The following is a 27,486-nucleotide window of genomic DNA, read 5'->3' on the forward strand; positions in this document are numbered from 1 at the left end:
TAAAAAAAATACAAGAGAGAAATCTCAGTTCTATTCAACTGTATTGGAGAATTTGTTTACAGATCTGGTTTATTGTGTTGTTTCTTGGTTTATTGTGTTGTTTAAAAATAATAATTAGAAGAAAACCATCAGCTTCAATTCATCAAGTCATTTGTTTCCCCATCAATGTTAAAATCTTTGCATGCAGTAGTGTCTACTTGGGGATTTGCTTAAATCTATGTACTCATTTACACTCAGTTTTAAAATACCTAAAAATATATCTACATACATATTATATTACATTACAAGTTGTGCAAATCAGACCAATCGGTTTCTCAATACATTCCTTTGCTAAACACCTTGGAGTGATGAATACACTCAAATTTCACATATGTACAGTAAAATGACGGAGTTTTACACACAAAAGCACACATACAGAAAAATCTGTAAGAGAAAAAAAAGAGATACATGGATATGTGGAAAAAGCAATGGCAGTGAAAATCAGCATGAGCAGCTTATATAGGAAATGTGTCCAGTTTTTTTTTTTTGCATGGAAACTTGGAGGTCATGTCCGACTCACCGTGCATCAAAATGGAGAATCAAGCAAGAGATTAAATTACAATTTTTTTTAAAACTGTGCATGGAGATAGACTGAAAGTCAGAAAGTCTATTAGATATATAAAGCAAGGATAATATATATACAAACATTGCAAAGAGGCAGTTAAAAAAGCATGTGAGCAGCATGAATATAGTTTTTTTTTAAAGTGATGCATTTAATTTGAGCTCAGGAATAAACTGTGACCAGCTGAGGTTGGCCATGCCCAGGTCGTCAACCTCCAGTCCAGAGAAGCTGATGTCCACCAAGATGTTAGGCTGTCGTTCATGGTGTCCAGTACAAAGTCCTCGGTGAGCGAGTGGTTGCTAGGTTCCGTCTGCTGCTGGTGGGAACAGGAAGCGAGCAGCTCACGGGGGGAACCGAACAGCGGCAGGTCTCTGAAAGGCGTGCTGCAGAAGCTCAACTCGCTGTGCTCGTGCCTCTGTGGTGGTGTTCTGATCGGGCTGAAATCCAGAATGCTGCAGTTCCTTTTATCCAGCAGTGTGATCTCCCACGGCTCCAGTGACTTGCTGGGTGTGGAGGAAGCCGGGTGGCTCCCTTTGTCCGGGGTTTTAAAGGTTTCGCTTTGCAACTGCAAGTCATGCCCGGGCTCCAGATCGCACTCCATTTCCTGGAAGGCGGAGACATCCGAGACCAAGCCGGAATCGAAGAAGGTGCTGTCTGGAAAGATCAGAACAGGCTCCTCGTTGGAAAGTGGGACTAGACACTGCTTCCGACGTGAGATTCTCTTGTATCTCTTTCTGAGCATCTCTTTCTCTTCGCTGCTGCAGGGTTCACTGAATGGTATACACACACGTTCTTCCTGTACTTCAGCAACCGGGGCAGACATCACCACCACACTGGATTCACCATTGGAGACCTTTTAAACAAAAAAGTAGATGAGTTCCTGTTCTCACTTTATATGTACCAGTTTCTATGTGAGCATAACTAACCTTAGGAGCAATGCAAAGCCTCTTGCACCCTGATCTGGAGACGGGATTGGAAGCAGTGGAGGTCTGCTGAGGTGTGGACAGAGACAGCGCCGCTGCCGATGAGGGCAGGAAGAGAGATGGAGTCAGAGGCAGTTGAATGGGCACAAAGTACGAGTCCGTACGAGGCAGAAGAGGCTTCATTTTCCTTTCTGGAGACAAAACCAAACAAAATCAATCACTGTCTTGGTGGCCGTCAAATTATTTTTTTCATCTTAGATCTCATTTACTGTGTTTATATATTTTGAAGCCTAAGTACAATCGGCAAAGTTTGCTAAGAAGCATCCACTCTGCTCTTATTGTGGATGTATCGGAATGAAGGAAAAGAGAATAATCTGGAATACGGCGAAAAGAAAAACAGTTCGGCGTGAAGATGCTTAGCATCCCTGACATCTCTAGTCCTGTTTAGCTACATGTGAGCATCTGTCTAGGACAAGATGTGTAAAAGCTTTAAAATAAAGAAATTAATTAATTAAAAAACCTTTGCAGTGAAGGTGTGAAAGATCAAATTCAAATTCAAATATTAGTTTGCTGATCTTTTAACATCATGCTAGCATCAACGGCAATTTTTCTGGCAGGAGGAAAACGGTTAAAAATATTAAAAATAAAAATGAAACCCTTATACATAATGCAGAAAAATCCAGAAAATCAGAACAAACATCATTAGGAAACCCGTGTACCCACCTGTAGTGCAGACTGTAGCTTTCTTTGGATCAGCCACAACTCGCTTCTGTTGCTGGAGAGAAACAAAACCTGTCAGTTCCCAAACTAGTTTGCAGTTTTTATTTACAGAGAATGACACGAGGATGCCAAGAACATGGATCAAAAAGAGAGACAAGGTATAGTTTAGACTTAAACTCCCTTCTTCCTGCCTTAACGACTCAAATCCTGGAATAAAATAAGTGTGATCTTTGGAGATGGTGATGAACCGTGTGTCCTCTCTGTCTGTCTGACTGTGAGAAGGAGGAGAGGGAAAAGTGGCTTACTTGTTGGTAACAGACTTGCATGGCTTGTGGGAAAGAGGAGGCCGATGCATCAACGGCAGGCTGCGGCAGGGTCGGGGAAGAGAACAGGTCATGGCCACGTTTGTAAAGAAAATTAAAGGTTAAGCCTTAAAAGTAGTTTTAAATACAGAGAAAGATTTCTGTTCACCTTGTACACCTGGTCTAATGTCAGACAGCGGTTTGCTTCATGTTTAATGGTCCAGTAGGAGATCTTGCCGTCTGGTGTGCTCTCTCTGATGAACATGTCGTGCAAGGAAAGGTTATGGCGAATGGAGTTCTAATAGGAAGAGAAAAAAGAAAACAGATAAAACATACAGTAATAATACAGTAATTCATTTCCCTTAGATGATAAAAATAATGAAGTCTGCTCATATAGGATTAAAGTCAAATAAATATTTAAAAAAATAATTTGTTACCTTCCAGCCAGGTTTAGCTACATTTCTGAAGTAAGGGAAATGGTCTTCTATCCAGTTATAGATCTCCTTCAGTGTCATCATCTTATTTTTCTTGCTGTTGATTGCAAACTGGATCATAGCCATGTAGGAGTACGGTGGTCTTTCTGACAGAGGGCCCTTAACGGCACTCGGTTCTTCCTCTCTGTGTTGTGGCTAAAAAAAGGGAGACAGAATCTGTTGGGTTTTTTCTGTACAAGAATAAAAGGAATTCCAACAGCCTACAGGGTTTACATCTAAATGACAGAACAAGATGTTAATGCTAAATGAAGTACAGTAAACACTGATGATATGGATTTAATCTAAAGTGAACTTTAAGGAAGTGTGTATGACTCTAGACTCTGTAGAAACGATACAGAAAAAATTAGCGAGTGCAGAGAAATAAGATGCTTTAAAAAAGGACTCCAAACAATATATAAACGATACCTCCTGGAGCTGTACGCAGCCATCGAATTTCTCTTTGTCAGAGTCACTGGCACTTGTCACTGGCACTAACACAAACAGCAGAACGAACAACTGAATAAACACTAAGGAATAAAGAAGGAATAATATATAGGATACGCTGTATAAATTAGCACGTACATTCACTGTTTGGTAGAGTTTGGTCATTTCCAGCTGCACCTGCTTCAGGTCGGAGGAGGTTTTTATTCTCTGATGTGGCCTGGAACAGAGCTTTAACTTCATCATCAGATCCACATCTTCCACTCAGAAAAATGAACTTGTTTGGCCCCGGAGTACCACGTTCCTTCCTCTTGGCATCCAGCGCATCGAGGACGCTCTGAAGACTGGCGGTTTCTGGTACAACGACCACTAGTGCTTCCGGCCTAGTGGGATGGTCCACAACGCGGATGCCGTCTTGTGCAGATGCAGAGACGGATTCTGCTCCAGACGCCGTAGAAGATTTGTTCTGCGTTTCGTCAGCTTTGTTTCTTTGAAACGGCTGTTTCCTCCTCTTGAGGATTATCGGCCTCCTGGGACTCGTCATCGTCCTGTTCATAGCAGACTGGATACCAGAATAATTCATAAAACGTAACAACAAAGTAAAACGTTATCTCACATTTTATCATAGAAATCAAACCAACATTTCAATGTGGATACATGTTTAATGACCATCACCATAAATCCACGACCTTAACCAACAGCAGTAGCAGCTGAAATTAACCTATAGTGCTCTCAAATATATAAATCACTGATTCTTGACATAAGGGACAAAACATGTCCCCCATCAAAATCTTACAATTTGCCTTAATAAACAATAAATTGTTTCATTTAAAAAGGCTTTAAACTTTGGATATGACAGACTTTGTATGTTTAGACCCTTAGTTTTGGATATATTTATGTTATTTCAAAGTAATTTTATAAAATACCGGCACTGTACTATGAAAGCCCATGCAAATGAACTCGTTCTCTGTAGAGGTCACAGTATCAAACTGCAAAAAAAAGTGTTTTAAAATGCCCAAAATGCCCAAATATGAATATGAGGTTGATTGCATGACTTAATAAAATATCACAAAATACTTAAAGTGAACATTACATTATTTTATACATTAACAAAAGCCTTTCAAAATCTGTCATCAATTCATGTCAACTCTGTCAGATATTTTTTAAATTCAGGAATATTTTGCTCAGTTTTAACCCTGAGGAACCACTTTGAATTTTGTCTGTTGATGGATGCAGCAGTCCAACACATGGCCTCGTAAGTTTTACATTTTTTTTAAATAATCAGCAAACAAGTTGAAATCACTGTGGTCACAGCTTTTATGTGTCAACACTGTCTTCAAAGTAAGGATGATTTTAATCAAGAATTTTGAAATAAAAGTTGGTATTTTGCTTTAGTTTAGTGGCAGCTGACCACTGAGGAAAATCAAAATGGCTACCATTTATTAGACATGATTAAGTTGGAAAAAAAAACAACATGTTGTTTTGTCAACTCCGTCAGACGTCAACTCTATTATTTTGTCTGACGATGTTGACATGGAAGCTGACGGAGTGGAAAAGTGCTCCCAAATACTTATTAAGTAATGTTCACTACCATTCAAAAGTTTAGGGTCACTTGACTAAAATGTTAACTATGATCTTAAAAATCATTTAATCTGAAGGTGTATGGTTAACTGCTTGAAATTACTTTTGTAGACAAAAATATACCTGTGCTAAACAGATTAATTTCTGTTATTAGAAAACTCAAATTTTATTTTAAAATATGATTTTTGAAATAGATAACTTACACTGAATATTGAAGAAAAAACATCCAATAAGAGCCCAGATTAAATATGGAGATGGATGACGAGTTGGGAGATTCAGGGGATTCGGTCGATGAAATGGAAGATGAAATGGAAGAGGAGCCATTGAAAGGTCCTGAGGGTGCTATTGTTGATATAACTATCAACAGTATTGAGACAGGTCGATTGGCTGGCAGTGATGTATGATGATCACTGGTTGTTAGGAAAGTCCATTGATGTAGATATAGAACACCAAGACGTGAAAGTTGAGTTTATGCATCCTTGTGGCCCTACTGCCAATTTTCACCCAAAACATGGGAGGAGGGATGTCTGTTTCTGTCCATTGAAAGATGTCCTTTTGAAACTGACAGGGACAGCTTGTCCCCTCCAAGCAAGCCGGACCAGGGAGCTCTATGCCATAGCTCCTGATGTTATGGACTACATAGAGCGTGGACATGTTCAACACCTCTTGTCCAATGCCCAAGTCCCACAGGTTAGACAAACTGTTATATAAATATCTAACGCTTGGCTCTACACCGAAGGCAGTAATAACAGGATAAAAATCTCGATATATTTACTTACTTGAGAGAAATTGAAGTAAATCATATAACTTACCTTTCTGAGTCCCTGTGTTAAAGTATAGATGGAATTACAACAGACATTTCAACCAATTTAGATTTACAGAAACACTGACATTATGAGTTTGATTGTTCACTTTTCATTTTTTCATTGTGCTTTTGGAAGTAGTCAGAATTCTGGGTCCTGTTACACTTCAACATTTGTACATTATTAACACTATTACATACTTTCCTTTAGTTAGATCTCAGCTTATTGTGTCCTCTTTCATATCAGTTGTTAGACTTACAGTTTAGTTCGAATATAGATGAGCAATAGAGGAGCTCCAGATTCATTTGCTTTTTTCTTTTGATACCAGGTACATTTTCATGTGTGCCTTAAAGATCCTGTCATGTTTCAAAATGTATGTTTCTTTTGTTCAATTGAGTGTGTTCACACATTAAAGCACTTATCTACATGCCTCAGTGTCTTGTGTGCACAAAACTATTGATTGTATATATTAAAAATGAAAAGATTAGTAAACTAAATTAAGGTAATTTCTTATTCTCCTTTCGGCTTTTCCCTTCTCTCCACCTATCCCTATCTTCTCTCTCCACCTATCCCTATCTTCTGCAACCTCATTAATTACATCCATATACCTCCTCTTTGGCTTTCCTCTTTGCCTCCTGCCTGGCAGCTCCATGTCCAACATTCTCCTACCGATATATAGGACTCACTCTCCCTCCTCTGAACATGTCCAAACCATCTTAATCTGGCCTCCTAACTTTGACCCCCAAACGTCCAACATGAGCTGTCCCTCTGATGTACTCGTTCCTAATCCTATCCAATCTGGTCACTCCCAAAGGGAACATCAACATCTTCAGCTCGGCTACCTCTAGCTCTGACTCCTGTCTCTTCTTCGGTGACACTGTCTCTAAACCATACAGCATGGCCGGTCTCACCACTGTCCTATAAACCTTCCCCTTGATTCTCGCTGATATTTTCCTATCACACAGCACTCCTGACACCTTTCTCCACCCACTCCAACCTGCCTGCACTCGCTTCTTTAACTCTTTTCCACTCTCTCCATTACTCTGGACAGTTGACGCCAAGTACTTGAACTCCTGTACCTTCTTCACCTCTTCACCCTGTAACCTTACTGTTCCACCTCCCTCCCTTTCATTCACACACATGCATTAAAAACAGCTAATTCCAAAACAATGTAAAATAAAAATTTAAAGTGTATACAATACAATTGATCACTTAACCTTGCTAAGGCACACCATTTCTACACACTTAAAGACTTTACAGTGTTGTTGAATTGATCAAACACACAAAAAAACATATTTTCATATTCTGTCAGACGGACTTGACAAATGTCAACTTATAAAGCGAGTAAATGTACATTTTTATAAAAAGTGGTTGAATGAAAAACCTGTTCCTTTTCATGGTATGATAGATGAGACCCGTGTTTATGAAGATATCCAGTTCAAATTTATGTAGGATCGATTTTTTGTTTGTCACTTTTCAAAAGTACTTTTGTCCCTTATCTCAAGAATCAGTGATATATTTACAGAATTAATTCATCACATACCTTGAAAATGTTTCCGAGAGACTGATAGACAAGTTTTCAGTTGAATATCACCAATTTTGATTTTAAAAAGCAACAACTTCAGTGACGTCACTGCAGAGCCGATCGGCCCTATACGCTCATTACCCCCTTTTTTCACAAAGCGTGTTAATGTTTAAACTTTAAAGTTTTGATGACAACAGGTTCGGTTCTAGCCCTTTTTTAGGGTGGCTTTAGCCCCCTGTCTGTGATCTCAAAACTATAAGTATAATTTTTACTTTCTTAAATAAGCAATAAAAATTACGTTAAAATGCAGGACATGTCGTCGATAGAAAATTATTTATCAGTTTGATCCAAGAGCGATTTTTTTTTTTTTACTTTTGATCCAAGATCGATTTTATTTTATTTTTACTTTGCTTTTACGCGCGTGCATTGTATTGTTTCAAAAGAGCTTTAATTGACCGGAGAAGCACAGGTACGCGCAGCGTGCACGCGCAGTCAGAGCTGGAGGCGTTTATCTATAACGTTATTCGGCGGAAAGACGCAAAGACGGCAACCAAAAGCAGTGAAATTTCACTATTCTTATTACCAGAGTTGTAACAAACAAAAAATTAATGCAAAAAATCCATTCAATACTAAATAAACATAACATTTATTGATTCGGTCTTTGTCTTGTGAATATTTCTATTTATTAATGACTGCATTCATTGGACACACAGTTAGTAGAGAATGCACACATACATGAACTGATTTGATTCAAGACTGGCATCATTACATCATGCATAAAATTTTGGTGTCCACTTTTGCCATTTTAAATAATACCATAACTTTTGGCTTAATATGTAGTCATATAATATACAATATAAAACTCTTCTTTTAAATTCTCAGCAAGAGCAAATAACAGTAAAGTTAAGTTGATGTGATTGTGTCTCTAGTCTCTATCTGACTAGCTAAATTAGCTGTGCAGTGCTGCCAGTACATCCCTTGGCCTGTCTGTCTGTCACACAACTATTTATTGCGTGAACATTCGCGTGAACAAACGCCCAAGGGCAACGGTGTTTATAAACGGCAGCTCAATAACCGCGCCGCGCGTGCACATGCGTTCACATGCGCGTGCATTCGTGCACGAAATGACGCGCGCTTTCCAGCAGCAACATCTGTGTGGGGACCAGTACAAAAAGTAGCGTGATAGCACGTTTATAGTCTCTCAAACAAAGTTACAACAATGTTAATGCAATATGGAAACCAGTGGATTTACATTGGAATGAGCATAATGCCAGGTCTATTGAATGCACATCCCTCAAAAATAATAAGGTGGTAGGAGGGACCCCTGCTTAGGGCCCCAGGGAGGTCAGGATCTGTTCTGCGTCACTGTGTAGTTACTGTAACTATGTGATACAGCAGAAACAATCTACACCACATGGCTGGATCACATTGCTGTTGGTTTCTTATCCAATCTAACATACTGATCTGTTACAGTTTTATTAACTAAGGGATGAGATTGTTGTTGTTTATGTCATTTCATCCTGCTACATAACCTACTAGCTCAATGCTAACACAAAGGAGCCTACGGCTGTATGTTCACGTGACTACACGCGTTTACATGTAAGCAAGTAAGTTAACATGAATAGACGCAAACCTCCATATTATAACAGATCTCGGTTTATCCTTAAGTTTCTGATCTCGCCGATGTGAAATCGTAACCGATCGCCAACTACAGTAACACTGTAACCGATAGCCAATTAACACTATAACCGATTGCCAACTAACACTGTAACACCGTCCCCTTTTATAAGCCCTACAGAGTCCCTTCTACACTACAGAATAATAGTAATACATTTAAATGTATTAGTCCATATAATGACTCGGGACTCAAACAAGTCTTCATCTCCTCATCCCCTCTCTCCCACTGTTAGACTCCATTAGATTAGTCTCAAGCTCTTCTGATGCCGAGTAGTCAGCGGCAGTGAGCCTTCCTCAGCACAAGTGTATTCTCTTCTTTTATAGTGAGATGTAGAAATGTATATTTGCATTTATATTAGAAATATAAATAAATGCATGAACTAATTAATTCATTAATCAACCAAAAGCACAAATTAAGGAGAGGAGATTTTACATTTACAGCATTTAACAGACACCCTTAACCAGAGCGACTTACATTATCTCATTTTTGTACAACTGAGCTTTAAGGGCCTTGCTCAGGGGCCCAAACGTGACAGCTTGGTGGCAACCTGGGATCAAACTCACAACCTTCAGATTGGTAGCCCAACACCTTAACCACTAGGCTATTATATGCACATGATATGATTGATATGATATGATATGATATGATATGATATGATATGATATGATATGATATGATATGATATGATATATATAGAATCCTGCACACCATGTTACAGCTGTTCGTGTGTGTATAAGATATGAAATGAAATGCTGGAGTAAATAAAACCAAAGAAACGGATAATAAGCCAATGTACTAACAGACAGAATTGATGTAAGTCCAAAGCGATGTAATTCCTGATGTAATTAAAAAGCGAGTTGAGTTTTTATGCAAAACTGCAGACTTGCCTTTTTTTTCCCTTTAAGCTACACATGATAGCTTGATGTGTTTGATATCAGTTTGTGTCTCAGTGGAAATTAATATTTTTACTTGGCCTAGGCCTTTAGGACCTAGAAACACTGCACCATAAATACTGTACAGTAGTAAGCTGCTGGCATACGATAAACCGAGTGCCAAGACAAGATCGTTAAATTCATGAGGTAAAAAAAAATACAAGAGAGAAATCTCAGTTCTATTCAACTGTATTGGAGAATTTGTTTACAGATCTGGTTTATTGTGTTGATTATTGGTTTATTGTGTTGTTTAAAAATAATAATTAGAAGAAAAGCATCAGCTTCAATTCATCAAGTCATTTGTTTTCCCCATCAATGTTAAAATCTTTGCATGCAGTAGTGTCTACTTGGGGATTTGCTTAAATCTATTTACTCATTTACACTCGGTTTTAAAATACCTAAAAATACATCTACATAAATATTATATTACATTACAAGTTGTGCAAATCAGACCAATCAGTTTCTCAATACATTCCTTTGCTAAACACCTTGGAGTGATGAATACACTCAAATTTCACATATGTACAGTAAAATGACGGAGTTTTACACACAAAAGCACACATACAGAAAAATCTGTAAGAGAAAAAAAAGAGATACATGGATATGTGGAAAAAGCAATGGCAGGGAAAATCAGCATGAGCAGCTAATATAGGAAATGTGTCCAGTTTTTTTTTTTGCATGGAAACTTGGAGGTCATGTCCGACTCACCGTGCATCAAAATGGAGAATCAAGCAAGAGATTAAATTACTTTTTTTTTTAAAAACTGTGCATGGAGATAGACTGAAAGTCAGAAAGTCTATTAGATATATAAAGCAAGGATAATATATATACAAACATTGCAAATAGGCAGTTAAAAAAGCATGTGAGCAGCATGAATAGAGTTTTTTTAAATTGATGCATCTAATTTCATCTCAGGAATAAACTGTGACCAGCTGAGGTTGGCCATGCCCAGGTCGTCATCCTCCAGCCCAGAGAAGCTGATGTCCACCAAGATTTTACTCAGGCTGTCGTTCATGGTGTCTAGTACAAAGTCCTCGGTGAGCGAGTGGCTGCTAGATTCCTTCTGCTGCTCGTGGGAACAGGAAGCGAGCAGCTCACGGGGGGAACCGAACAGCGGCAGGTCTCTGAAAGGCGTGCTGCAGAAGCTCAACCCGCTGTGCTCATGCCTCTGCGGCGGTGTTCTGATCGGGCTGAAATCCAGAACGCCGCGGTTCCTTTTATCCAGTGTGATCTCCCACGGCTCCAGTTACTTGCTGGGTGTGGAGGAAGCCGGGTGGCTCCCTTTGTCCCTTTAAAGGTTTCGCTTTGCAACTGTCACAATGTCATGTGCAAACATCATCGTGCAAGGAGACTCCTGTCTGACCTCCTTTGACAACTGGTCCATCACTATAGCAAACAGGAAGGGGCTCAGAGCCAATCCCCGATGCAGTCCCACCTCCACTTTGAACTCCTCTGTCTGACCTACTGCACACCTCACCACTGTCCTGCACCTCTCATACATGTCCTGCACCACTCTAACATACTTCTCTGCTACTCCTGACTTCCTCATACAGTACCACAGCTCTTCTCTTGGCACCCTGTCATACGCTTTCTCTAAGTCTACAAACACACAGTGCAACTCCCTCTGACCATCCCTATACTTCTCCATCAACATTCTCAGAGCAAAAATTGCATCTGTTGTGCTCTTTCTGGTCATGAAGCCATACTGCTGCTCACAAATTTCCACTACCTTCCTTAACTTCCACTACTCTTTCCCACAGCTTTATTGTATGGCTCATCAACTTTATCCCCCTATAGTTGCTGCAACTCTGCACGTCCCTCTTATTCTTAAAGATCGGCACTAACACACTCCTTATCCATTCCTCAGGCATCCTCTCACTTTCTAAAACCCTGTTGAACAAACTAGTTAAAAATTCCACTGCTGCCTCTCCTAGACACTTCCAGACCTCTACCGGGATGTCGTCAGGACCAACTGCCTTTCCACATTTCATCCTCTTCAAAGCCTTTCTGACTTCATCTTTTCTAATTTCTACTTCCTGTTCCACAGAGTTCAACTTTTCTACTCTTATTTCCCTCTCATTTTCCTCATTCACCAGCTCCTCAAAGTATTCCTTCCATCTCCTCTGTACACTCTCCTCACTTGTGAGCACCCTTCCATCTCTATCGCATCGTTTACTATTACAAGGACTCTGCTGGACACTTCCATCTTTTGGACAGAGATAAAATTGCCACTCTCATTAGCACATACCTCAAGGAGCTTTTGACACAGGTAGAAACCACACACATGGTCATACATCTTGTACTGAGATATCAGGAAGGGACAGTTGTATGCATAACTACAGTGCATTTATGTACATTGTCTCTGGATGCTGTGTCACTATAACATGCTCCCTAAGTTCTGTTTAAGTGACTAGGCAGGTCTGTTAACTATCAACCATAACATGTCAAATCTTTATCCTGACTTGTGATCATTGTGTGTTTGTTTGTATAGGCAGGGCTGAATCTGCAGGTTGCTGTGGTTCAGACAGCGTATGCCAATGGAAGCTCTACACAGTACCTTGAAAACGTCATGAAGGTGTTTTATCACATTATTTGACATGATATTTCTAAACAGTAATGTTGTAATCTGTTCCTTCAGGATTTCATGTTTTTTTGCTTTGTTTGTGTGTAAAAGTACTTGAATCAGTCAAATCCCAAGCACAGGATTCTTCTTTTAAACTGCTAGGAGTGAAGTCACATCTGTAATGACATTCTGTAAGAGCTGTACTCCTGAATGTTTGTGATAACGTCACACAACATGTTTCGGACCAAAGCCGCTGATTCACCTAATATTGTGGAGTCTGTTTGATTTATACAACTGTGAAATTCTGAAGCAAGGACTGTATTAGTATTAGTATTATTACAGTGTAATATCTTGTTGCTAATACAAATCTTTTGCCTTTTAACCTTCGCTCTCAGGTTTCAGTGTGCTGTACGAAGACAGGAGTGAAGCATCTCCATCACGGCCATGGAACGGTGAGCGTAGAAACACAATGCCTACAACAATTGCTGTTCTTGATAAGAAGATTTTGAGGAAAGAGAAAGCTTAACATTAAGGGACAACTCCAGCTTGTAACAGCAGTTGTTTTTTGCTGGTGCGTTTAAGGTTCTGTTCAGTAAAAAAGCAGAGAAGATCCAGCAGCTAGCCAAAGACCCGAACGCAAGAGATGAGCAGAAACATGCAGGAAAGCTTTTGGAGAACACTGTGAACCTCATCAACCAGGTAAGCTGCTGGTGAACGAATAACAGAATTTAAACAATGTTGTCAGCTTTATGGCTTAAAAATGGTTCTTTGGGCGAATATTAATACTGAAACGGATAAGTTTATTTCTCTCATTTCTGCCACAGGCTACAGGTGATGCCATTTCAGATATGCTGCTGATTGAAGCAGTGTTGGCTATCAGAGGGATAACTGTTCAGGATTGGGATGTCATATACTCAGACCTGCCCAATCGCCAGCTCAAAGTCAAGGTCTGTGAGCCACTTTTCAGCACTTTGTGCTTCATTCCAGTAACATAATGTTGTTACTTTAGGTACGTTCTAAAGAAGCAAACAACTTCTGAATAAAGAAAGGTTCAAGGGGTGAATACTTATGCACAGCACTGTATATAGAACAACTTTTGATGCATAATATGAATGGCTTTGTTCACTTTTAAAGTTCCTGTGAAGTACCTTTGTTCTGTTCTCTAAGAAGTCAGGCCGGAAGTTGAAGATGAAGTTGCCCCGCCCCCTTTTTAATAGCTTACCCCACAGCCCAGGCTAAGCCGTAATTGACAGAACATTTGATTGATAGATAACTTTGTTATGACTCTGATATTGTTGATATGATTATGTGTTTGTCCACAAATCGTTTCTTCCTGAATGCTGACGTGTAGGTTATAGTGTTTTTCCACTACAGGTAGCAGACAGGCGTGTGATAGACACAACACATGCAGAGCGTAAGGCAGTAACACCAGCAGGACTACAAGACTCCATAGATGCTCTGGTCAAGAAGTACAAACAAGCCAGAGCCTTTGTCCGACCCTCTGGCACTGAGGATGTGGTCTGAGTGTATGCTGAAGCTGACACGCAGGTACACACACTGTCACACACACGCTCCCGTCACACACACGCTTCCATCACACACACACGCTCCCGTCACACACACGCTTCCATCACACACACACGCTCCCGTACCACACGCTCCCGTCACACACACAATCCCATCGCACACGCTCATACACACGCTCACACACTCGCTCCCGTCACACACACGCTCCCATCACACACCCTCATACACACGCTCACACACACGCTCCCGTCACACACACGCTTCCGTCACACACACACACGCTCCCGTCACACACACACACACACTCCCGTCACACACGCTCATACACACGCTCACACACTCGCTCCCGTCACACACACGCTCACACACACACACACTCCTGTCACACACGCTCACACACGCTCCCGTCACACACATGCTCCCGTACCAAACGCTCCCGTCACACACTCTTCAGGTCACACACTCTCCCGTCACACACTCGTCACACACTCTCACACACGCTCCAGACACACACACACTCTCACATACAAGCTCCCGTCACACACACTCACACACACACCCTTCATACACCCTACACTGCATACACGCTTCAGTCAAACACACTGCCCTATAAACACGCTCCCAATCTCTGACACAAAATCACCCTTTTCTGCTCCATGTCAGACGTACAGTTACAGTTATATGAATGTGTGTTTGTGTGTACAGGAGAGTGTCGATGGCTTGGCACATCAAGTGAGTCTGGCAGTATATCGACTAGCTGGAGGAGTTGGAGAAGAGCCCAAGCCTTTAAAGTGATGCTGAGTGACATAAACACTACATTAATAGATGATTCAGATGATCTTCTGATTTGATGCCGATGCTGCACTTCAATGTTTGCACTTTGCCTTCATGTTTTTATGAACTGTGAAAAGTTTAGTTTTTGTACTATGATATTAAAGAGAAAAGAAGAAATCTTTTGAAATCAGCAATAAAAGATAATGATATCATAATATTGTCAGATTGCTTCTTGTCATCGGAGCAATAACTTTCTGAGCTTCAGGAACAGATGCTTTGCAGTCATGTTTATTTCAGGCATGTGGTTGAACAGAGCCAACAGAGGTTAAAAGCTAGAATACAGTGCATTAGCGGTTTAGTCTTCACACACCGGCACCATGAGGTGAGTTTTATTTGCGATATCAGTGTCACATCTCTGATACACAGCTCATTCTCCTCTTTACCAACAATCACTAACAATTAGAAAAGGAATAACGTGTATGTGTGTAAAGTCATCTAAGGTGATGTAAAGTTCTGTAAAAAAATGTAAAGATCTGATGATGTAATAATCAATGGCTTGTGGAGGGAAGAAATGAACACATATAGTAGAGAGATATCTAGTGTGAGGTCAGGTTACTCTTCTGCCTCGTCTGCTGCTCCGGAGATGGCGATGGTGCGCTCTTGTGTGTCTTTCTGGATGACGTCCTCGTCTGTCTTAACTGTTCTAAACAAAAGTTCGATAGCGTCAAGAAATGCTACACAGAATCATAATATGTGTCACGTATTAAATCAACAGGATGATCGGAATCGTTATTATATCTATTTTCACTTAGTTTAGTTCTTCAGTTCCCCTTAGAAAGCAACATAAAATTTGTAGATGTTTCTTTGAAGACAAAAATAATAAGCAGCATCTTGCTCAAATGTTTTCACACCCCTGGGTCTTAATGTATGGCGTTACCTTTACTTGAACTGATTCAGTTTGTCTTTAGAGCTTTATGTAAATATATGTGATGTGAAATAGGTTATTCAGGAGAAAACTACTTTAAAAAAAATGCTATTTTTTAAATGAAAAAAAATCGTAACATGTTACGTAACATAAACTTATGACCCTGTCTCTATATCATGGCTATATGAATGCATTCACACTCTGTATGTGTGATCATCAGGATACTTTTACCTAATGAGGACGGTCTTCCTCTCTGTCAGTTCTACGGCCTGCTCGTGAGAGAATTCCTCCTTAGTTTCCTGGTTGCCGTTAGAAGACTGCGATGGCTTGAAGGCCACTGCAGCTGCTCCACCAGCCGGTTCAGCCAAGGCTCCACTCACCCTCACCCCTGAGGTGCTGAGACTCACAGAGACGCTGGCACTCATCAGAGACATGCCTTGCACCATTGTTGACAAACGGGAGTCCTCGCCTTCGATCAGCTTCCTGAAGAAGCAAAACAAACGCCACTGATTTACTGTGGACACAATTCTCCTTGTCCTCAATATTGTTTTAAGGTACAATTGTTAATATTTTTGCTGTCATACTTTCATACAAAGTTTATTCTCACCTGTAAATCTTCTTCCTCCTTTCTGTATTTCTCTTGGTTGTCACGGATCTGAGCCAGCAAAGTCTCATACCTGTTGTTAAGTGAATCCAGCTCCCGCTGTTTGTTCTGAATCTATGGACACAAACACAGATGGAGATGGAGATGAGATGAGATAAGATGAGAGTAAAGTATAGAGTAGAGAAATGTACTAACATCCTTCTTGTAGCCCACAACAACTTCTTGTCTAATGCCCCATACAGATTCCACATGTCTTGCCGATGCCGTGTTCAAGTCCTGGAATTTGGTCTTGCACCAGGCATCCATTTCCTGATGATGATCAGATAAAAGTAACAGACAGTTTTCACATGCGAGGAATTTGTTTTAGTGACATAATCTCCAGTGTAACAAATTAACATATGTAGTATAGATGAAAATTGTATGTACACATTTACAGGTGTGAATTGTGCAGTTTAAATAAACAAATGAATTATACATATGCAAATAAGTATACAATATATACAATTTGTATGTACACGTGTGCAACTGTGAAATGTGTAGTTGAAATAAACAGTAAGCATTCAGACAATATGTATGTATGTATGTACAGAGTGCAAGTATGAAATGTGCAATTGAGGTATACATAGTGCAAATATTAGGAGTTGTGTGTTCCATGTTCATCAGGTGGATTGCTTGAGGGAAGAAACTGTTCCTATGTCTGGTCGTTCTGGAGCTCAGGGCTCTGTAGCGCCGACCAGATGGCAACAGTTCAAAGAGGGAGTGTGCTGGATGTGAGGAGTCCAGAGTGAAGCATACTGAGGTCACCGAGTCATACTGAGGTAAATCAAAGTGCCACTAAGGAATGGAAGAGGGAAAAAATATTTAAGCAAAATTTATCCTGCAGAGATCACCGCTCAAAGCATAACACATTCAATCTGTGTTTGGGGTAAATGTTTTCTACCTGTAGGTTCCGGGTGGCGATGCTGTCATACTGAGACTGAATCTCTTTGAGGGCAGATGCAAGGTCAGGAAGAGCGAAGGCCACTTTGACTTTAGATACAGTTTCATAAATCTGAGCCCTCGCTTCCTCGATTTCCTGAACAAGTATGTTGTTATGTTTTAAAATATGTTTAAAATAATAGAAATGCAGAAAATCATTCAGCTATCCATCCATTTTCTGTGCCACTTCTCCTACACAGGGATTACGGGGTATATGTAACAGCAGAAATTCGGTGTTTACTTGAAACAGCTACCAGTTTGTGAATCCTCTGAAGGAAGAAGTTCAGACCTACTGAAAGAACACTAAACGGTTCGGTAGTCCGCGTTAGGATTATCCTCGATTTGTTAACAAAACCGTCCAACAAACTCACAACGGATCGCCATGAACCAACTTGCTATCGTACTGCGCAATATCTAAACAAACACTGTAACAGATTGCCAACTAACACTGTAACCGACTGCCAACTAACACTGTAACCGATTGCAAACTAACACTGTAACACCGTCCCCTTTTCTAAGCCCTACAGAGTCCCTTCTACACTACATATATAATAGTAGTAATACATGATAATACATTATAATAATAGTAATACATTTAAATGTATTAGTCCATATAATGACTCGGGACTCAAACAAGTCTTCATCTCCTCATCCCCTCTCTCCCACTGTTAGACTCCATTAGATTAGTCTTCTGATGCCGAGTAATCAGCGGCAGTGAGCCTTCCTCAGCACAAGTGTATTCTCTTCTTTTATAGTGAGATGTAGAAATGTATATTTGCATTTATTTTAGCAATATAAATACATTAATGAACTAATGCATTCATTAATCAACTGAAAGCACAAATTAAGGAGAGGAGATTTTACATTTACAGCATTTAACAGACACCCTTAACCAGAGCGACTTACATTATCTCATTTTTGTACAACTGAGCTTTAAGGGCCTTGCTCAGGGGCCCATCAGTGGCAGCTTGGTGGCAACCTGGGATCAAACTCACAACTTTCTGATTGGTAGCCCAACACCTTAACCACTAGGCTATTACATGCACATGATCTATGATATAATATGATACGATATGATATGATATATATATATATATGATATATATATATGATTATATATATATATATATATATATATATATATATATATATATATATATATATATAATGTGTGTGTGTGTGCTTGTGTTTATATATATATACATGCACACACACACACACACACACACACACACACACACACACTTATAAGATTATTTTAAACAATACACATAGATTGTGATGACCACAAAGCCTACGCATGCAAGAGACCAGGACTGGGAGATGTGTTAAAACATATCTTTATTATTTATTCTAGAATCCTGCACACCATGTTTCAGCTGTTCATGTGTGTATAAGATATGAAATGAAATGCTGGAGTAAATAAAACCAAAGAAACGGATAATAAGCCAATGTACTGACAGAGAGAATTGATGTAATTCCAAGGCGATGTAATTCCTGATGTAATTAAAAAGCGAGTTGAGTTTTTATGCAAAACTGCAGACTTGCCTTTTTTTTCCCTTTAAGCTACACATGATAGCTTGATGTGTTTGATATCAGTTTGTGTCTCAGTGGAAATGAATAGTTTTACTTGGCCTAGGCCTTTAGGACCTAGAAACACTGCACCATAAATACTGTACAGTAGTAAGCTGCTGGCATACGATAAACCGAGTGCCAAGACAAGATCGTTAAATTCATGAGGTAAAAAAAATACAAGAGAGAAATCTCAGTTACATGTTAATTTAATCATTTAAATTGTATTGGTTTATTAAATATGATACACAAATCAATTTGCAGGTGGAAACAAATAACAAATTTGAGAGGAACATAATGTGAAAGTTAGATAGTTGAGGTGCCAAAGACTGTTCAATCTTTATAAGAATATTTATTCTTTTTCTGCAATACATTTGCCACATTAAATAAGTATGTAATAAAGTCACATAAACCAAAAAAACAAAACAAAATTAAAAAAAACATTGTTTGAATTTCAGGCTGAACTTGTGTGTTACACTGCTAAGCTAACTGGTGACATCCTTCCAGGACTGTCAGCTGAGTTAAACATTAAAAAAAAAGTGTTTAGTGTCCCTGCAACTTGTCCATGACTGACGTCTCTGTTTAACACTTGGGAATACCATGTCAGCAATCAAAAGCTATTTTCATGGCAAAATTCAATTACAAAAATACAAATATCATATAAATGCAATAAACAAAAAACAATTATAAACAGCAAGTCATATTATACTTTTTTTTTTTTTAAATTAACATACGATAAAAAAATCCAAAACCTCTTCAGGCATAATGTCATTAAATATGTCCTTAAGTGAGGTAAGTTGATAAAAGAGCATTCTGCTTGTGTTAAGTCCAGGACAATCTAATAAAATGTTTGACAGATATGGGAATCTTACAGAGCATACATAAAGGGTCTTTTCACCTTTAAGCAAAAAAGCATGGGTCAATTTTTAACGTCCTTATTAAGAGCTTCGGAATCTACAAACATTGTCGGTTTTCCTAACTGTCAAAAACTAATGGGTAACTAGTATGGATTAGCTATGGTCGTTAACCAAAGACTAAAACAAACCAACGGAAAAAGAAATATAATTTCCTAACATTCAATATCATTAATTACATTCTCACTTGTGTAATGTAATCCCTTGCTGTATGGGTTTTAGATTTATTTCGTTTTAACAACCAAACGCAGCACAGAAGCCCGGCATCGTCCATGCATTTGAGGTAAAGGAGCACAGTACAAAGATGGCGGCGGATTTGACGCATTTTTAGGACCCCAAGGTGACATCTAGTCTTTTGATATCTATGGTAGGCTATGTAGCAGGATGAAATGACCTAAACAACAACAATCTCATCCTTTAGTTAATAAAACTGTAACAGATCAGTATGTTAGATTGGATAAGAAACCAACAGCAATGTGATCCAGCCATGTGGTGTAGATTAGTGCTGCAGTATCACATAGTTACAGTAACTACACAGTGACGCAGAACAGATCCTGACCTCCCTGGGGCCCTAAGCAGGGGTCCCTCCTACCACCTTATTATTTATTGAGGGATGTGCATTCAATAGACCTGGCATTATGCTCATTTCAATGTAAATCCACTGGTTTCCATACTGCATTAACATTGTTGTAACTTTGATTGAGAGACTATAAACATTGTCATTTAGGAGTGCTATCACGCTACTTTTTGTACCGGTCCCCACACAGATGTTGCTGCTGGAAAGCGCGCGGCATATGAACGCATGTGCACGCGCGGTGCAGTTATCGAGCTGCCGTTTATAAACACCGTTGCCCTTGGGCGTTTGTTCACGCGAATGTTCACGCAATAAATAGTTGTGTGACAGACAGACAGGCCAAGGGATGTACTGGCAGCACTGCACAGCTAATTTAGCTAGTCAGATAGAGACTAGAGACACAATCACATCAACTTAACTTTACTGTTATTTGCTCTTGCTGAGAATTTAAAAGAAGAGTTTTATATTGTATATTATATGACTACATATTAAGCCAAAAGTTATGGTATTAAAATGGCAAAAGTGGACACCAAAATTTTATGCATGATGTAATGATGCCAGTCTTGAATCAAATCAGTTCATGTATGTGTGCATTCTCTAAGAAAAGTGTGTCCAATGAATGTGTGGAAAAAAAAATTCACAAGAAAAAGACCAAATCAGTAAATGGTATTTTTATTTAGCATTGAATGGATTGTTTGCATTAATATTTTGTTTGTGCTATGAACTCTGTAATAAGAATAGTGAATTGTACTGCTTTTGGTTGCCTTCTTAGCGTCTTTCCGCCGGTTAACGTTATAGATAAACGCCTCCAGCTCTGACTGCGTGTGCACGATGCGCGTACCTGTGCTTCTCAAATAAAGCAGACAGATGAAGACGCACTGTTGAAAGAATACAATGCACGTGTGCAAAAGCAAAGTAAAAAAAAAACGCTCTTGGATCAAACTGATAAATAATTTTCTTTCCTATCGACGACATGTCCTGAATTTTAACATATTTTTTATTGTTTATTTATGAAAGTAAAAATTATACTTTTAGTGTTAGGGTGGCTGAGATCACAGACAGGGGGCTGAAACATTAGGTTACTGTCGTAACCCCGGTTCTCTGAAACATCGAGTGTAGAGATCCACCTATGGGAAGGGCATCCGTTCCTGACCACTACAGAAGCATCCAATTGCACCAAGTCTGGCTTGACAGACAGGAGCGCGTGCCAAAGGCAGGTCAGGTAACGTCCCTTACCCGAGTGCATAGTGCACCTGCACGCCCTGCCTTTCGTCAGTGTACATATTCGCTTCTCGTGCAGCAAGTGGGGCAAACTTGGTGGATCTCTCCACTCGATGTTTTAGAGAACCGGGGTTACGACAGTAACCTAATGTTCTCTTTCATCATCTCGTGTTTGAGATCCACCTATGGGAGATATAACTCCCCAGTTGCCCAATACTCTCACAGCGAGGCCCTGTAAGCCAGAGGACGGCCAAAAAAGTGGCATGCGGCAACATGCATGTTAAAACCCCGCTGATGTCCAACAAGCGGGCAGCATGCAGGAAAAGAACATGTAAATGGTCCAACCCGAGCATTCGGCGGGGAGAAGACCATATGCCTGAAAACATGCACAGCCAGGCCGGGCGGACAGGGCTGACAAGAGTGCATGTGGCTATGAAGAGCCCACATTCAAGACCGCATGAGCCACGGTGGTACGGGTAACATCAAGCCAGTAGTGCCTGACAAAAGTGTGTGGAGAGGACCAGCTCGCCGCGGCACAAATGTCCTGCAAGGGAACTCCCCCAAACAGAGCCCACAAAGCAGCCAAGCCTCTGGAGTGAGCCCTGAGACCATCTGGAGGCTGCACACCCCTAGACTCATACGCTAAGGAGATAGCTTCTACAATCCAGCGAGAGAGGCGTTGCTTATAGATGGGTTTTCCCGTGTTCGGCGGGGCCCAAGAGATGAAGAGCTGATCACTCCCCCGAAAAGAGTTCGTCCTGTCCACGTACGCCCGTAGGGTGTGCACAGGGCACAAAGCATTCAACCTCTGGTCCTCCGCAGAGGAAAAAGGAGGAGGGTGAAAAGCGAAGAGCTCAATCACACCACCAGTGAAGGCTGGAAAGCACTTAGGCACGAAGGCCGGGTTAGGCTTAAGCCAAACCCTATCCCCGTTGAGCGAGAATTTGGTGCACGAGGAATGAACCGGGAGCGCATGCAAATCACTGACACGCAAAACCCTGAAAATCTCCTCGTTCGCCTGGGTCAGGAGGTCCATACGCAACGGGAGGGGCCACGGCTCTGCATACAGAAGAGGAATTAGCCAAACTGAGCCAAACTGCAGAGTGTTAGATGACAGCTTGACAAACCAGTGTTAAATCCAGTGGTTGGGGAAAATGAACACGCAAGTCTCAGGTGCTGAGGCAGGAAAGAAAGACTCTGACATACATGAACTTGGTTTTTGTCCAGCTCACCTGTATGTAGAATTTCTCTTTGTCAGTGACAGACCACATCCACCTTCCCTGTGGCTTGGCAATGACTTTGTGGAACTTGTCAAGAATTTTGTGTATCTGGGATCCATAGTGACAGACAATGGGGACATAAAACCAGAGATTACCCGCAGAAGAGCCCTGGCTGCGTCAGCTCTGCAGTCTCTCTGGAAACCACTCTGGCGGCACCAGAATATCTCACGCAAGACGAAGCTCCGGATTTACAACTCAGCAGTACTCTCCATCCTGCTATATGGCCTTTAAACAAGACACTGGCTGCAAGATTAGATGGCTTTGATAGCAGGGCTCTCAGAACCATTGAGAACATCAGATGGCCCCAGCGGGTTTCCAATCAAATGCTTAGAGCCCGCACGTGCCAGCCCAGAGCATCCTCCCTGGCCGCACAACGTCGCACCCGCTGGCTTGGCCATGTCCTCCGTCTCCCTTCTGACCATCCGACGAGAGCTATTCTCCAGTTTGATCCGAGGGCTGCAGGCTGGAGACGACCACGAGGTAAACCCCGCACCCGATGGCTTGACGTCCTTGCGGGTGACCTTCAACAACAAGGAGTTGCTATAGAGGATGCAGAGCAGCTGGTACAAGACAGTCAGTGATCTCTGGTTTTATGTTATATAAAATGTTATTTATATAATGTCATTCTCTGTAAATAAAAACTTCAAACTAGTTTGGAAACTGACAGGTTTTGTTTCTCTCCATCAACAGAAGAGAGTTGTGGCTGATGCTAAGAAAGCTACAGTCTGCACTACAGGTGGGTAAACATGGGTTTCCAGATTATTCTCTTTTCATTCATTCCGATTCATCCACAATAAGAGCAGAGTGGATGCTTATTAGCAAACTTTGCCGATTGTACTTAGGCTTCAAAATAAGCACGGTAAATGAGACCTTAGATAAAAAATAATTTGACGGCAACCAAGAGAGTGATTGATTTTGTTTGGTTTTGTCTCCAGAGAGGAAAACGAAGCTTTCTCTGTCGCTTTTATCACATCTTTTTCATCACTTTCAAACACATTGTAGGCATGAAAGTGCTCACTGAAATGGTCAACAATAAGCTTGTTCACTATGAAGTAGATCACACTGTTGACTAAAAGCATTTTTTTTAATTCTGCAAAACACAGGCATTTCCTGTTCTGTGCCACTGCAAATCACTATCCCGGTGTCTTTTGCTACATCGGGCAGGGCTTGGGCAAACATTTCACAATTTTCCTCATTGTCCACATTAAATGTTTTCAAAGGTCCATACTCAACATAGTTCAAAGGAGATGTTTCCCAATTGGATGCTATGGACATTTGATGTTTTTTGGCAAGTGATACTGTGATGTTCTTGAAGTTTTTAAGTGTGCTTTTGAAAACCCTGTGTTTTGCCTCAAATCTCATACTCCACATATGTGTTAACGGTCCAATTTTTCGAACACAAGACGGGTAATGTAACATAAAATGATGTTTAGGAATCAGGTTTCTACTGGATACATGTGTTTGAACATGTATCCAGGTAGAAACAATCGCCAAGCAATTGCCACCCCCTAATTGGTGCTAATTTAAAAGTAAAAGTAAAATGGTCACCTCCATTCATAACGGTGCGTGACCACTGGCGCGGAGCAAGCGTTTTCAGTTTGCTCCAACACAATCTCCTACCAATGTGTATCTTTACCACAAGTTTATGTTTGTATTTGGCATGCTATCTATACACTGAAATTACTTTTTGCATGCATATGATACGCATTGGGTAGGGGTGTGGGTGGTAGGGACGTATTATATGTACTCCAGAAGTGCATATGCAGAAGTGCATTCAGAAGTGCAAGAAAAGTAACAATAGTACCAATAGAACGCCACATAGAAACAGAAAATCGTGCTATCGATACGCACTTTCATGAGATCGGGCTCTTCATTCTTATGAAAGTTGAGCTTCACGCTCACACGCGAGTGAAATGGGCACTGTTATGAATGCCTGTGCGGCCATGCTCATTTTACTTTCTAGTAAATCTAGCAAGTGCATATAACTAAAATTTGTCTCATGGAATTTACAAATGAGGCATAATATTGTACCTTATGAAAGTGCACCATTTTGTCCACTGCTTCACTTGGACTTATTTTGGGCCTCTTCCGTCCAGCTGTGGGTGGCAAGAGATAGAGAAGAAGCAGCATAGAAGCGATATCACTGTCCCAGTCTATCAGGAGGGAAAACAAGGCATTAATGTCTAATAGAAAAGATAAAACTAGCAAACTAATTTGTATTATGAACCAGTGTTTCCGCTACATTCATTCTGCCGTGGTGGTCCGCCACACCAAAAATCATAACACCACGGCTGCAGCTTCAAAATGATGTCCGATACTGTGCATTCTATTGTGTTATGTTTAAGTCCCACTAAAAACATAAAAAACATTCTTGCTGGAGTTTATTGCGCTTTCTAAATCATATTCCTTTCACAACACTGTGAACCATGCATGCTGTGTAGCTTACTCGTTTCATAGTTCTCTGCGAGTTTCTCAGCAGCTTTTAGAAGTCGGCACAGCTCAGTTGTCTGAGTCAGTTTTTTGGCCTCTTTGATGACCTTGGGCTTGAATGAGGTGTCCCACTTCTCAAGCATCTTGGAGGCTGTTTCAGCACCAAACAGCAGCAGGAAGTCTTGATTCACCTGTTGATCACACAAGCATATATATGATGGCAGGGCTCAGCGCATTGTTAACAGTGCGTTTAATGATTTTTATCAGTGTGGTATATTAAACCAGTGTAAATCAGAATAAAGATTTTGGAAAAAAGGATACAGTCAATAAGACAGGAATATAAATGATTAGGTGTTTTCATGGCTAACATTCAGCAAAACACTGGATATTAAAGACTTCGTTTTAATAAAAGAAATATACAACTCACCAGTCCTTTGACATCTAAAAAGAGTGGAAATGTTTTGAAGACATCTGTGCTTCTTTGTGGGTCATGCACTAGGTCCTGACGGTGTTGAAACGTCATCTTCATCTTCTGAAATACACTTGCTTCATCAGGAGAATGAACAAGGAATGAAATGGCCTCCCTGTAGGCATCTCCATCCAGCTGCTGAGGCAGTGTGGTTGCTGATCTTCGGCGCTTTGGTCCTTGTGCTTGATGCACTGAGGCTTCCTTGATTGGCCGTTTTCCTGAAGTCCTGGAAATGGTTTTGAGGCGCCACGCTAAATATCCAGTGCCCTTTTCTCCATCATAGAAATGCCCCTGTTCCATTTAAATGAATAAACACAAATACTCACAAAATTATCTTACAGAAAGTGCAGATGCAGCATTGTGAAACAAAAGAACAATTACAGTATTTTCCAGTGGTGTAGTCTAGTTTTTTGTAGTGAGTAATTTGGAGCATTATTAAAGACTGCTTATGTGTTATCAACATTCCAATTTATTATAAGCAACAAAAGACAATCAGCTGATAAAACCTGTGCTCCAGGTCCCATATTCATATAACATTTAAGGCTAAATGTAGCTCTTAAAGGTAAAGTTCACCCAAAAATGAAAATTGTGTTATTTCATCACCCTCAATTTGTTTCAAAACTGTATGAGTTTCTTTCTTCTGTTTAACACAAAAGATTATATTTTGAAAAATGACACAATTTTCATTTTTGGGTGAACTTTATACCTTTAAGAGCTACATTTAGCCTTAAATGTTATATGAATATGGGACCTGGAGCACAGGTTTTATCAGCTGTCAATTTTCAATGTACATTTAAGAGTGAACAATAAACATTTGTTCAGTTTTATCACCAAAACTCTTTCATTGCAGAATATTATGAACTGAATGAACTGGTAGTTTACAAAGCTCAACAAATACATTTCATACATACATACTCGGGTGTGGGTGAAATGTCAGCCAAAGCTGCTGTAGCTTTAGGCGCAGGCTTCCGAAAACACAGTAGTTTGAGTCTGCTTTTGTTTCATATCTTCTTTTACTTTAGTTAGTTAATTTCTAATTTGCGCCAAGCAACTCATTTTCCTCCTTGGTAGGTGACGTCAGATCAGGTCACAGGCCACGGAAGCCCCGATGGTCCAAAAATGTTAGTGATTCGCAATCGCAACCAGAGTCTGTGTTCGCAACACAGTGCACAATTTATGAATGAAAGTTCTGTCAAAAAACGATATTGTTACGTATCCTTTTTAAGTGGGTATACGGAAATCCTTGGCCTTTCCTAGTGGGTATACGGCGTACTAGTATTTTTAGGCTAGTAGTCTTAGGCGTGCTAGTATTTTACCCCCCCAAAAGAGGTTTTAAGCCAGTTAAGTTTTTACTTTTCTGTGTTGTACCAGTAAGAATTTTCAGTTTACATTTTTAAACATTCATTTTGTCATTATTTGTAATAATCCAGTTAGATTTTTGTATGCACAAGGAGTCTGACAACAGCCGGTGCTACACACCTGATCTCATCAAATCTGTTTATTATTACATGAAAACTGAGACAAACTAAATTCAGAAGAACTTAACTGGCTTAAACCTCTTTTGGGGGGTAAAAATACTAGCATGCCTGAAGAAGCATGAAGAAGGCCTGGTAAAGCTTTTTTGTAATATAACATTTTTAAATTGTTACCATAAAGTAAAGCCTGAAATAAGAGGC

General features: G+C 40.2%; 2 protein-coding genes and 1 pseudogene across 2 annotated transcripts; 1 reads left to right on the forward strand and 2 right to left on the reverse strand.

Annotated features, from left to right (window-relative positions):
* Positions 1-24: 24 nt before the first annotated feature.
* On the reverse strand, positions 25-7,495 carry LOC113645597 (annotated as a pseudogene).
* Positions 5,290-15,000, forward strand: LOC113645628 (phosphoacetylglucosamine mutase-like). Its single transcript, XM_047803711.1, has 9 exons — positions 5,290-5,419; positions 10,895-11,236; positions 12,127-12,248; positions 12,471-12,554; positions 12,938-12,994; positions 13,125-13,241; positions 13,367-13,489; positions 13,917-14,090; positions 14,775-15,000. Exons 1-8 carry the CDS (start codon positions 5,290-5,292, stop codon positions 14,064-14,066), a joined length of 1,125 nt encoding a protein of 374 aa, XP_047659667.1. The 3' UTR covers positions 14,067-14,090; positions 14,775-15,000.
* Positions 15,001-23,465: 8,465 nt separating this feature from the next.
* Positions 23,466-26,149, reverse strand: LOC113645621. The gene is made up of 3 exons (XM_027151333.2): positions 25,769-26,149; positions 25,358-25,532; positions 23,466-25,064 (listed from the first exon to the last, which is right to left on the reverse strand). The coding sequence occupies exons 1-3, from the start codon at positions 26,108-26,110 to the stop codon at positions 24,880-24,882; spliced, it is 702 nt and encodes a 233-aa protein (XP_027007134.1). The 5' UTR covers positions 26,111-26,149; the 3' UTR covers positions 23,466-24,879.
* Positions 26,150-27,486: the final 1,337 nt, after the last annotated feature.

Source organism: Tachysurus fulvidraco, chromosome 19 (genome assembly GCF_022655615.1).
Source record: "Tachysurus fulvidraco isolate hzauxx_2018 chromosome 19, HZAU_PFXX_2.0, whole genome shotgun sequence".
Taxonomy (NCBI): Eukaryota; Metazoa; Chordata; class Actinopteri; order Siluriformes; family Bagridae; genus Tachysurus; species Tachysurus fulvidraco.

Coding starts and splice junctions, on each gene's coding strand:
- LOC113645628 (XM_047803711.1), top strand. CDS start 5,290: ATGGAGATGGATGACGAGTTGGGAGATTCAGGGGATTCGGTCGATGAA. Junction 11,237..12,126: donor CGGCTCCAGTTACTTGCTGG/GTGTGGAGGAAG, acceptor CTCACTTGTGAG/CACCCTTCCATCTCTATCGC. Junction 12,555..12,937: donor ACCTTGAAAACGTCATGAAG/GTGTTTTATCAC, acceptor CTTCGCTCTCAG/GTTTCAGTGTGCTGTACGAA.
- LOC113645621 (XM_027151333.2), bottom strand. CDS start 26,110: ATGGAACAGGGGCATTTCTATGATGGAGAAAAGGGCACTGGATATTTA. Junction 25,533..25,768: donor TTTTAGATGTCAAAGGACTG/GTGAGTTGTATA, acceptor TGTGATCAACAG/GTGAATCAAGACTTCCTGCT. Junction 25,065..25,357: donor CGCAGAGAACTATGAAACGA/GTAAGCTACACA, acceptor CCCTCCTGATAG/ACTGGGACAGTGATATCGCT.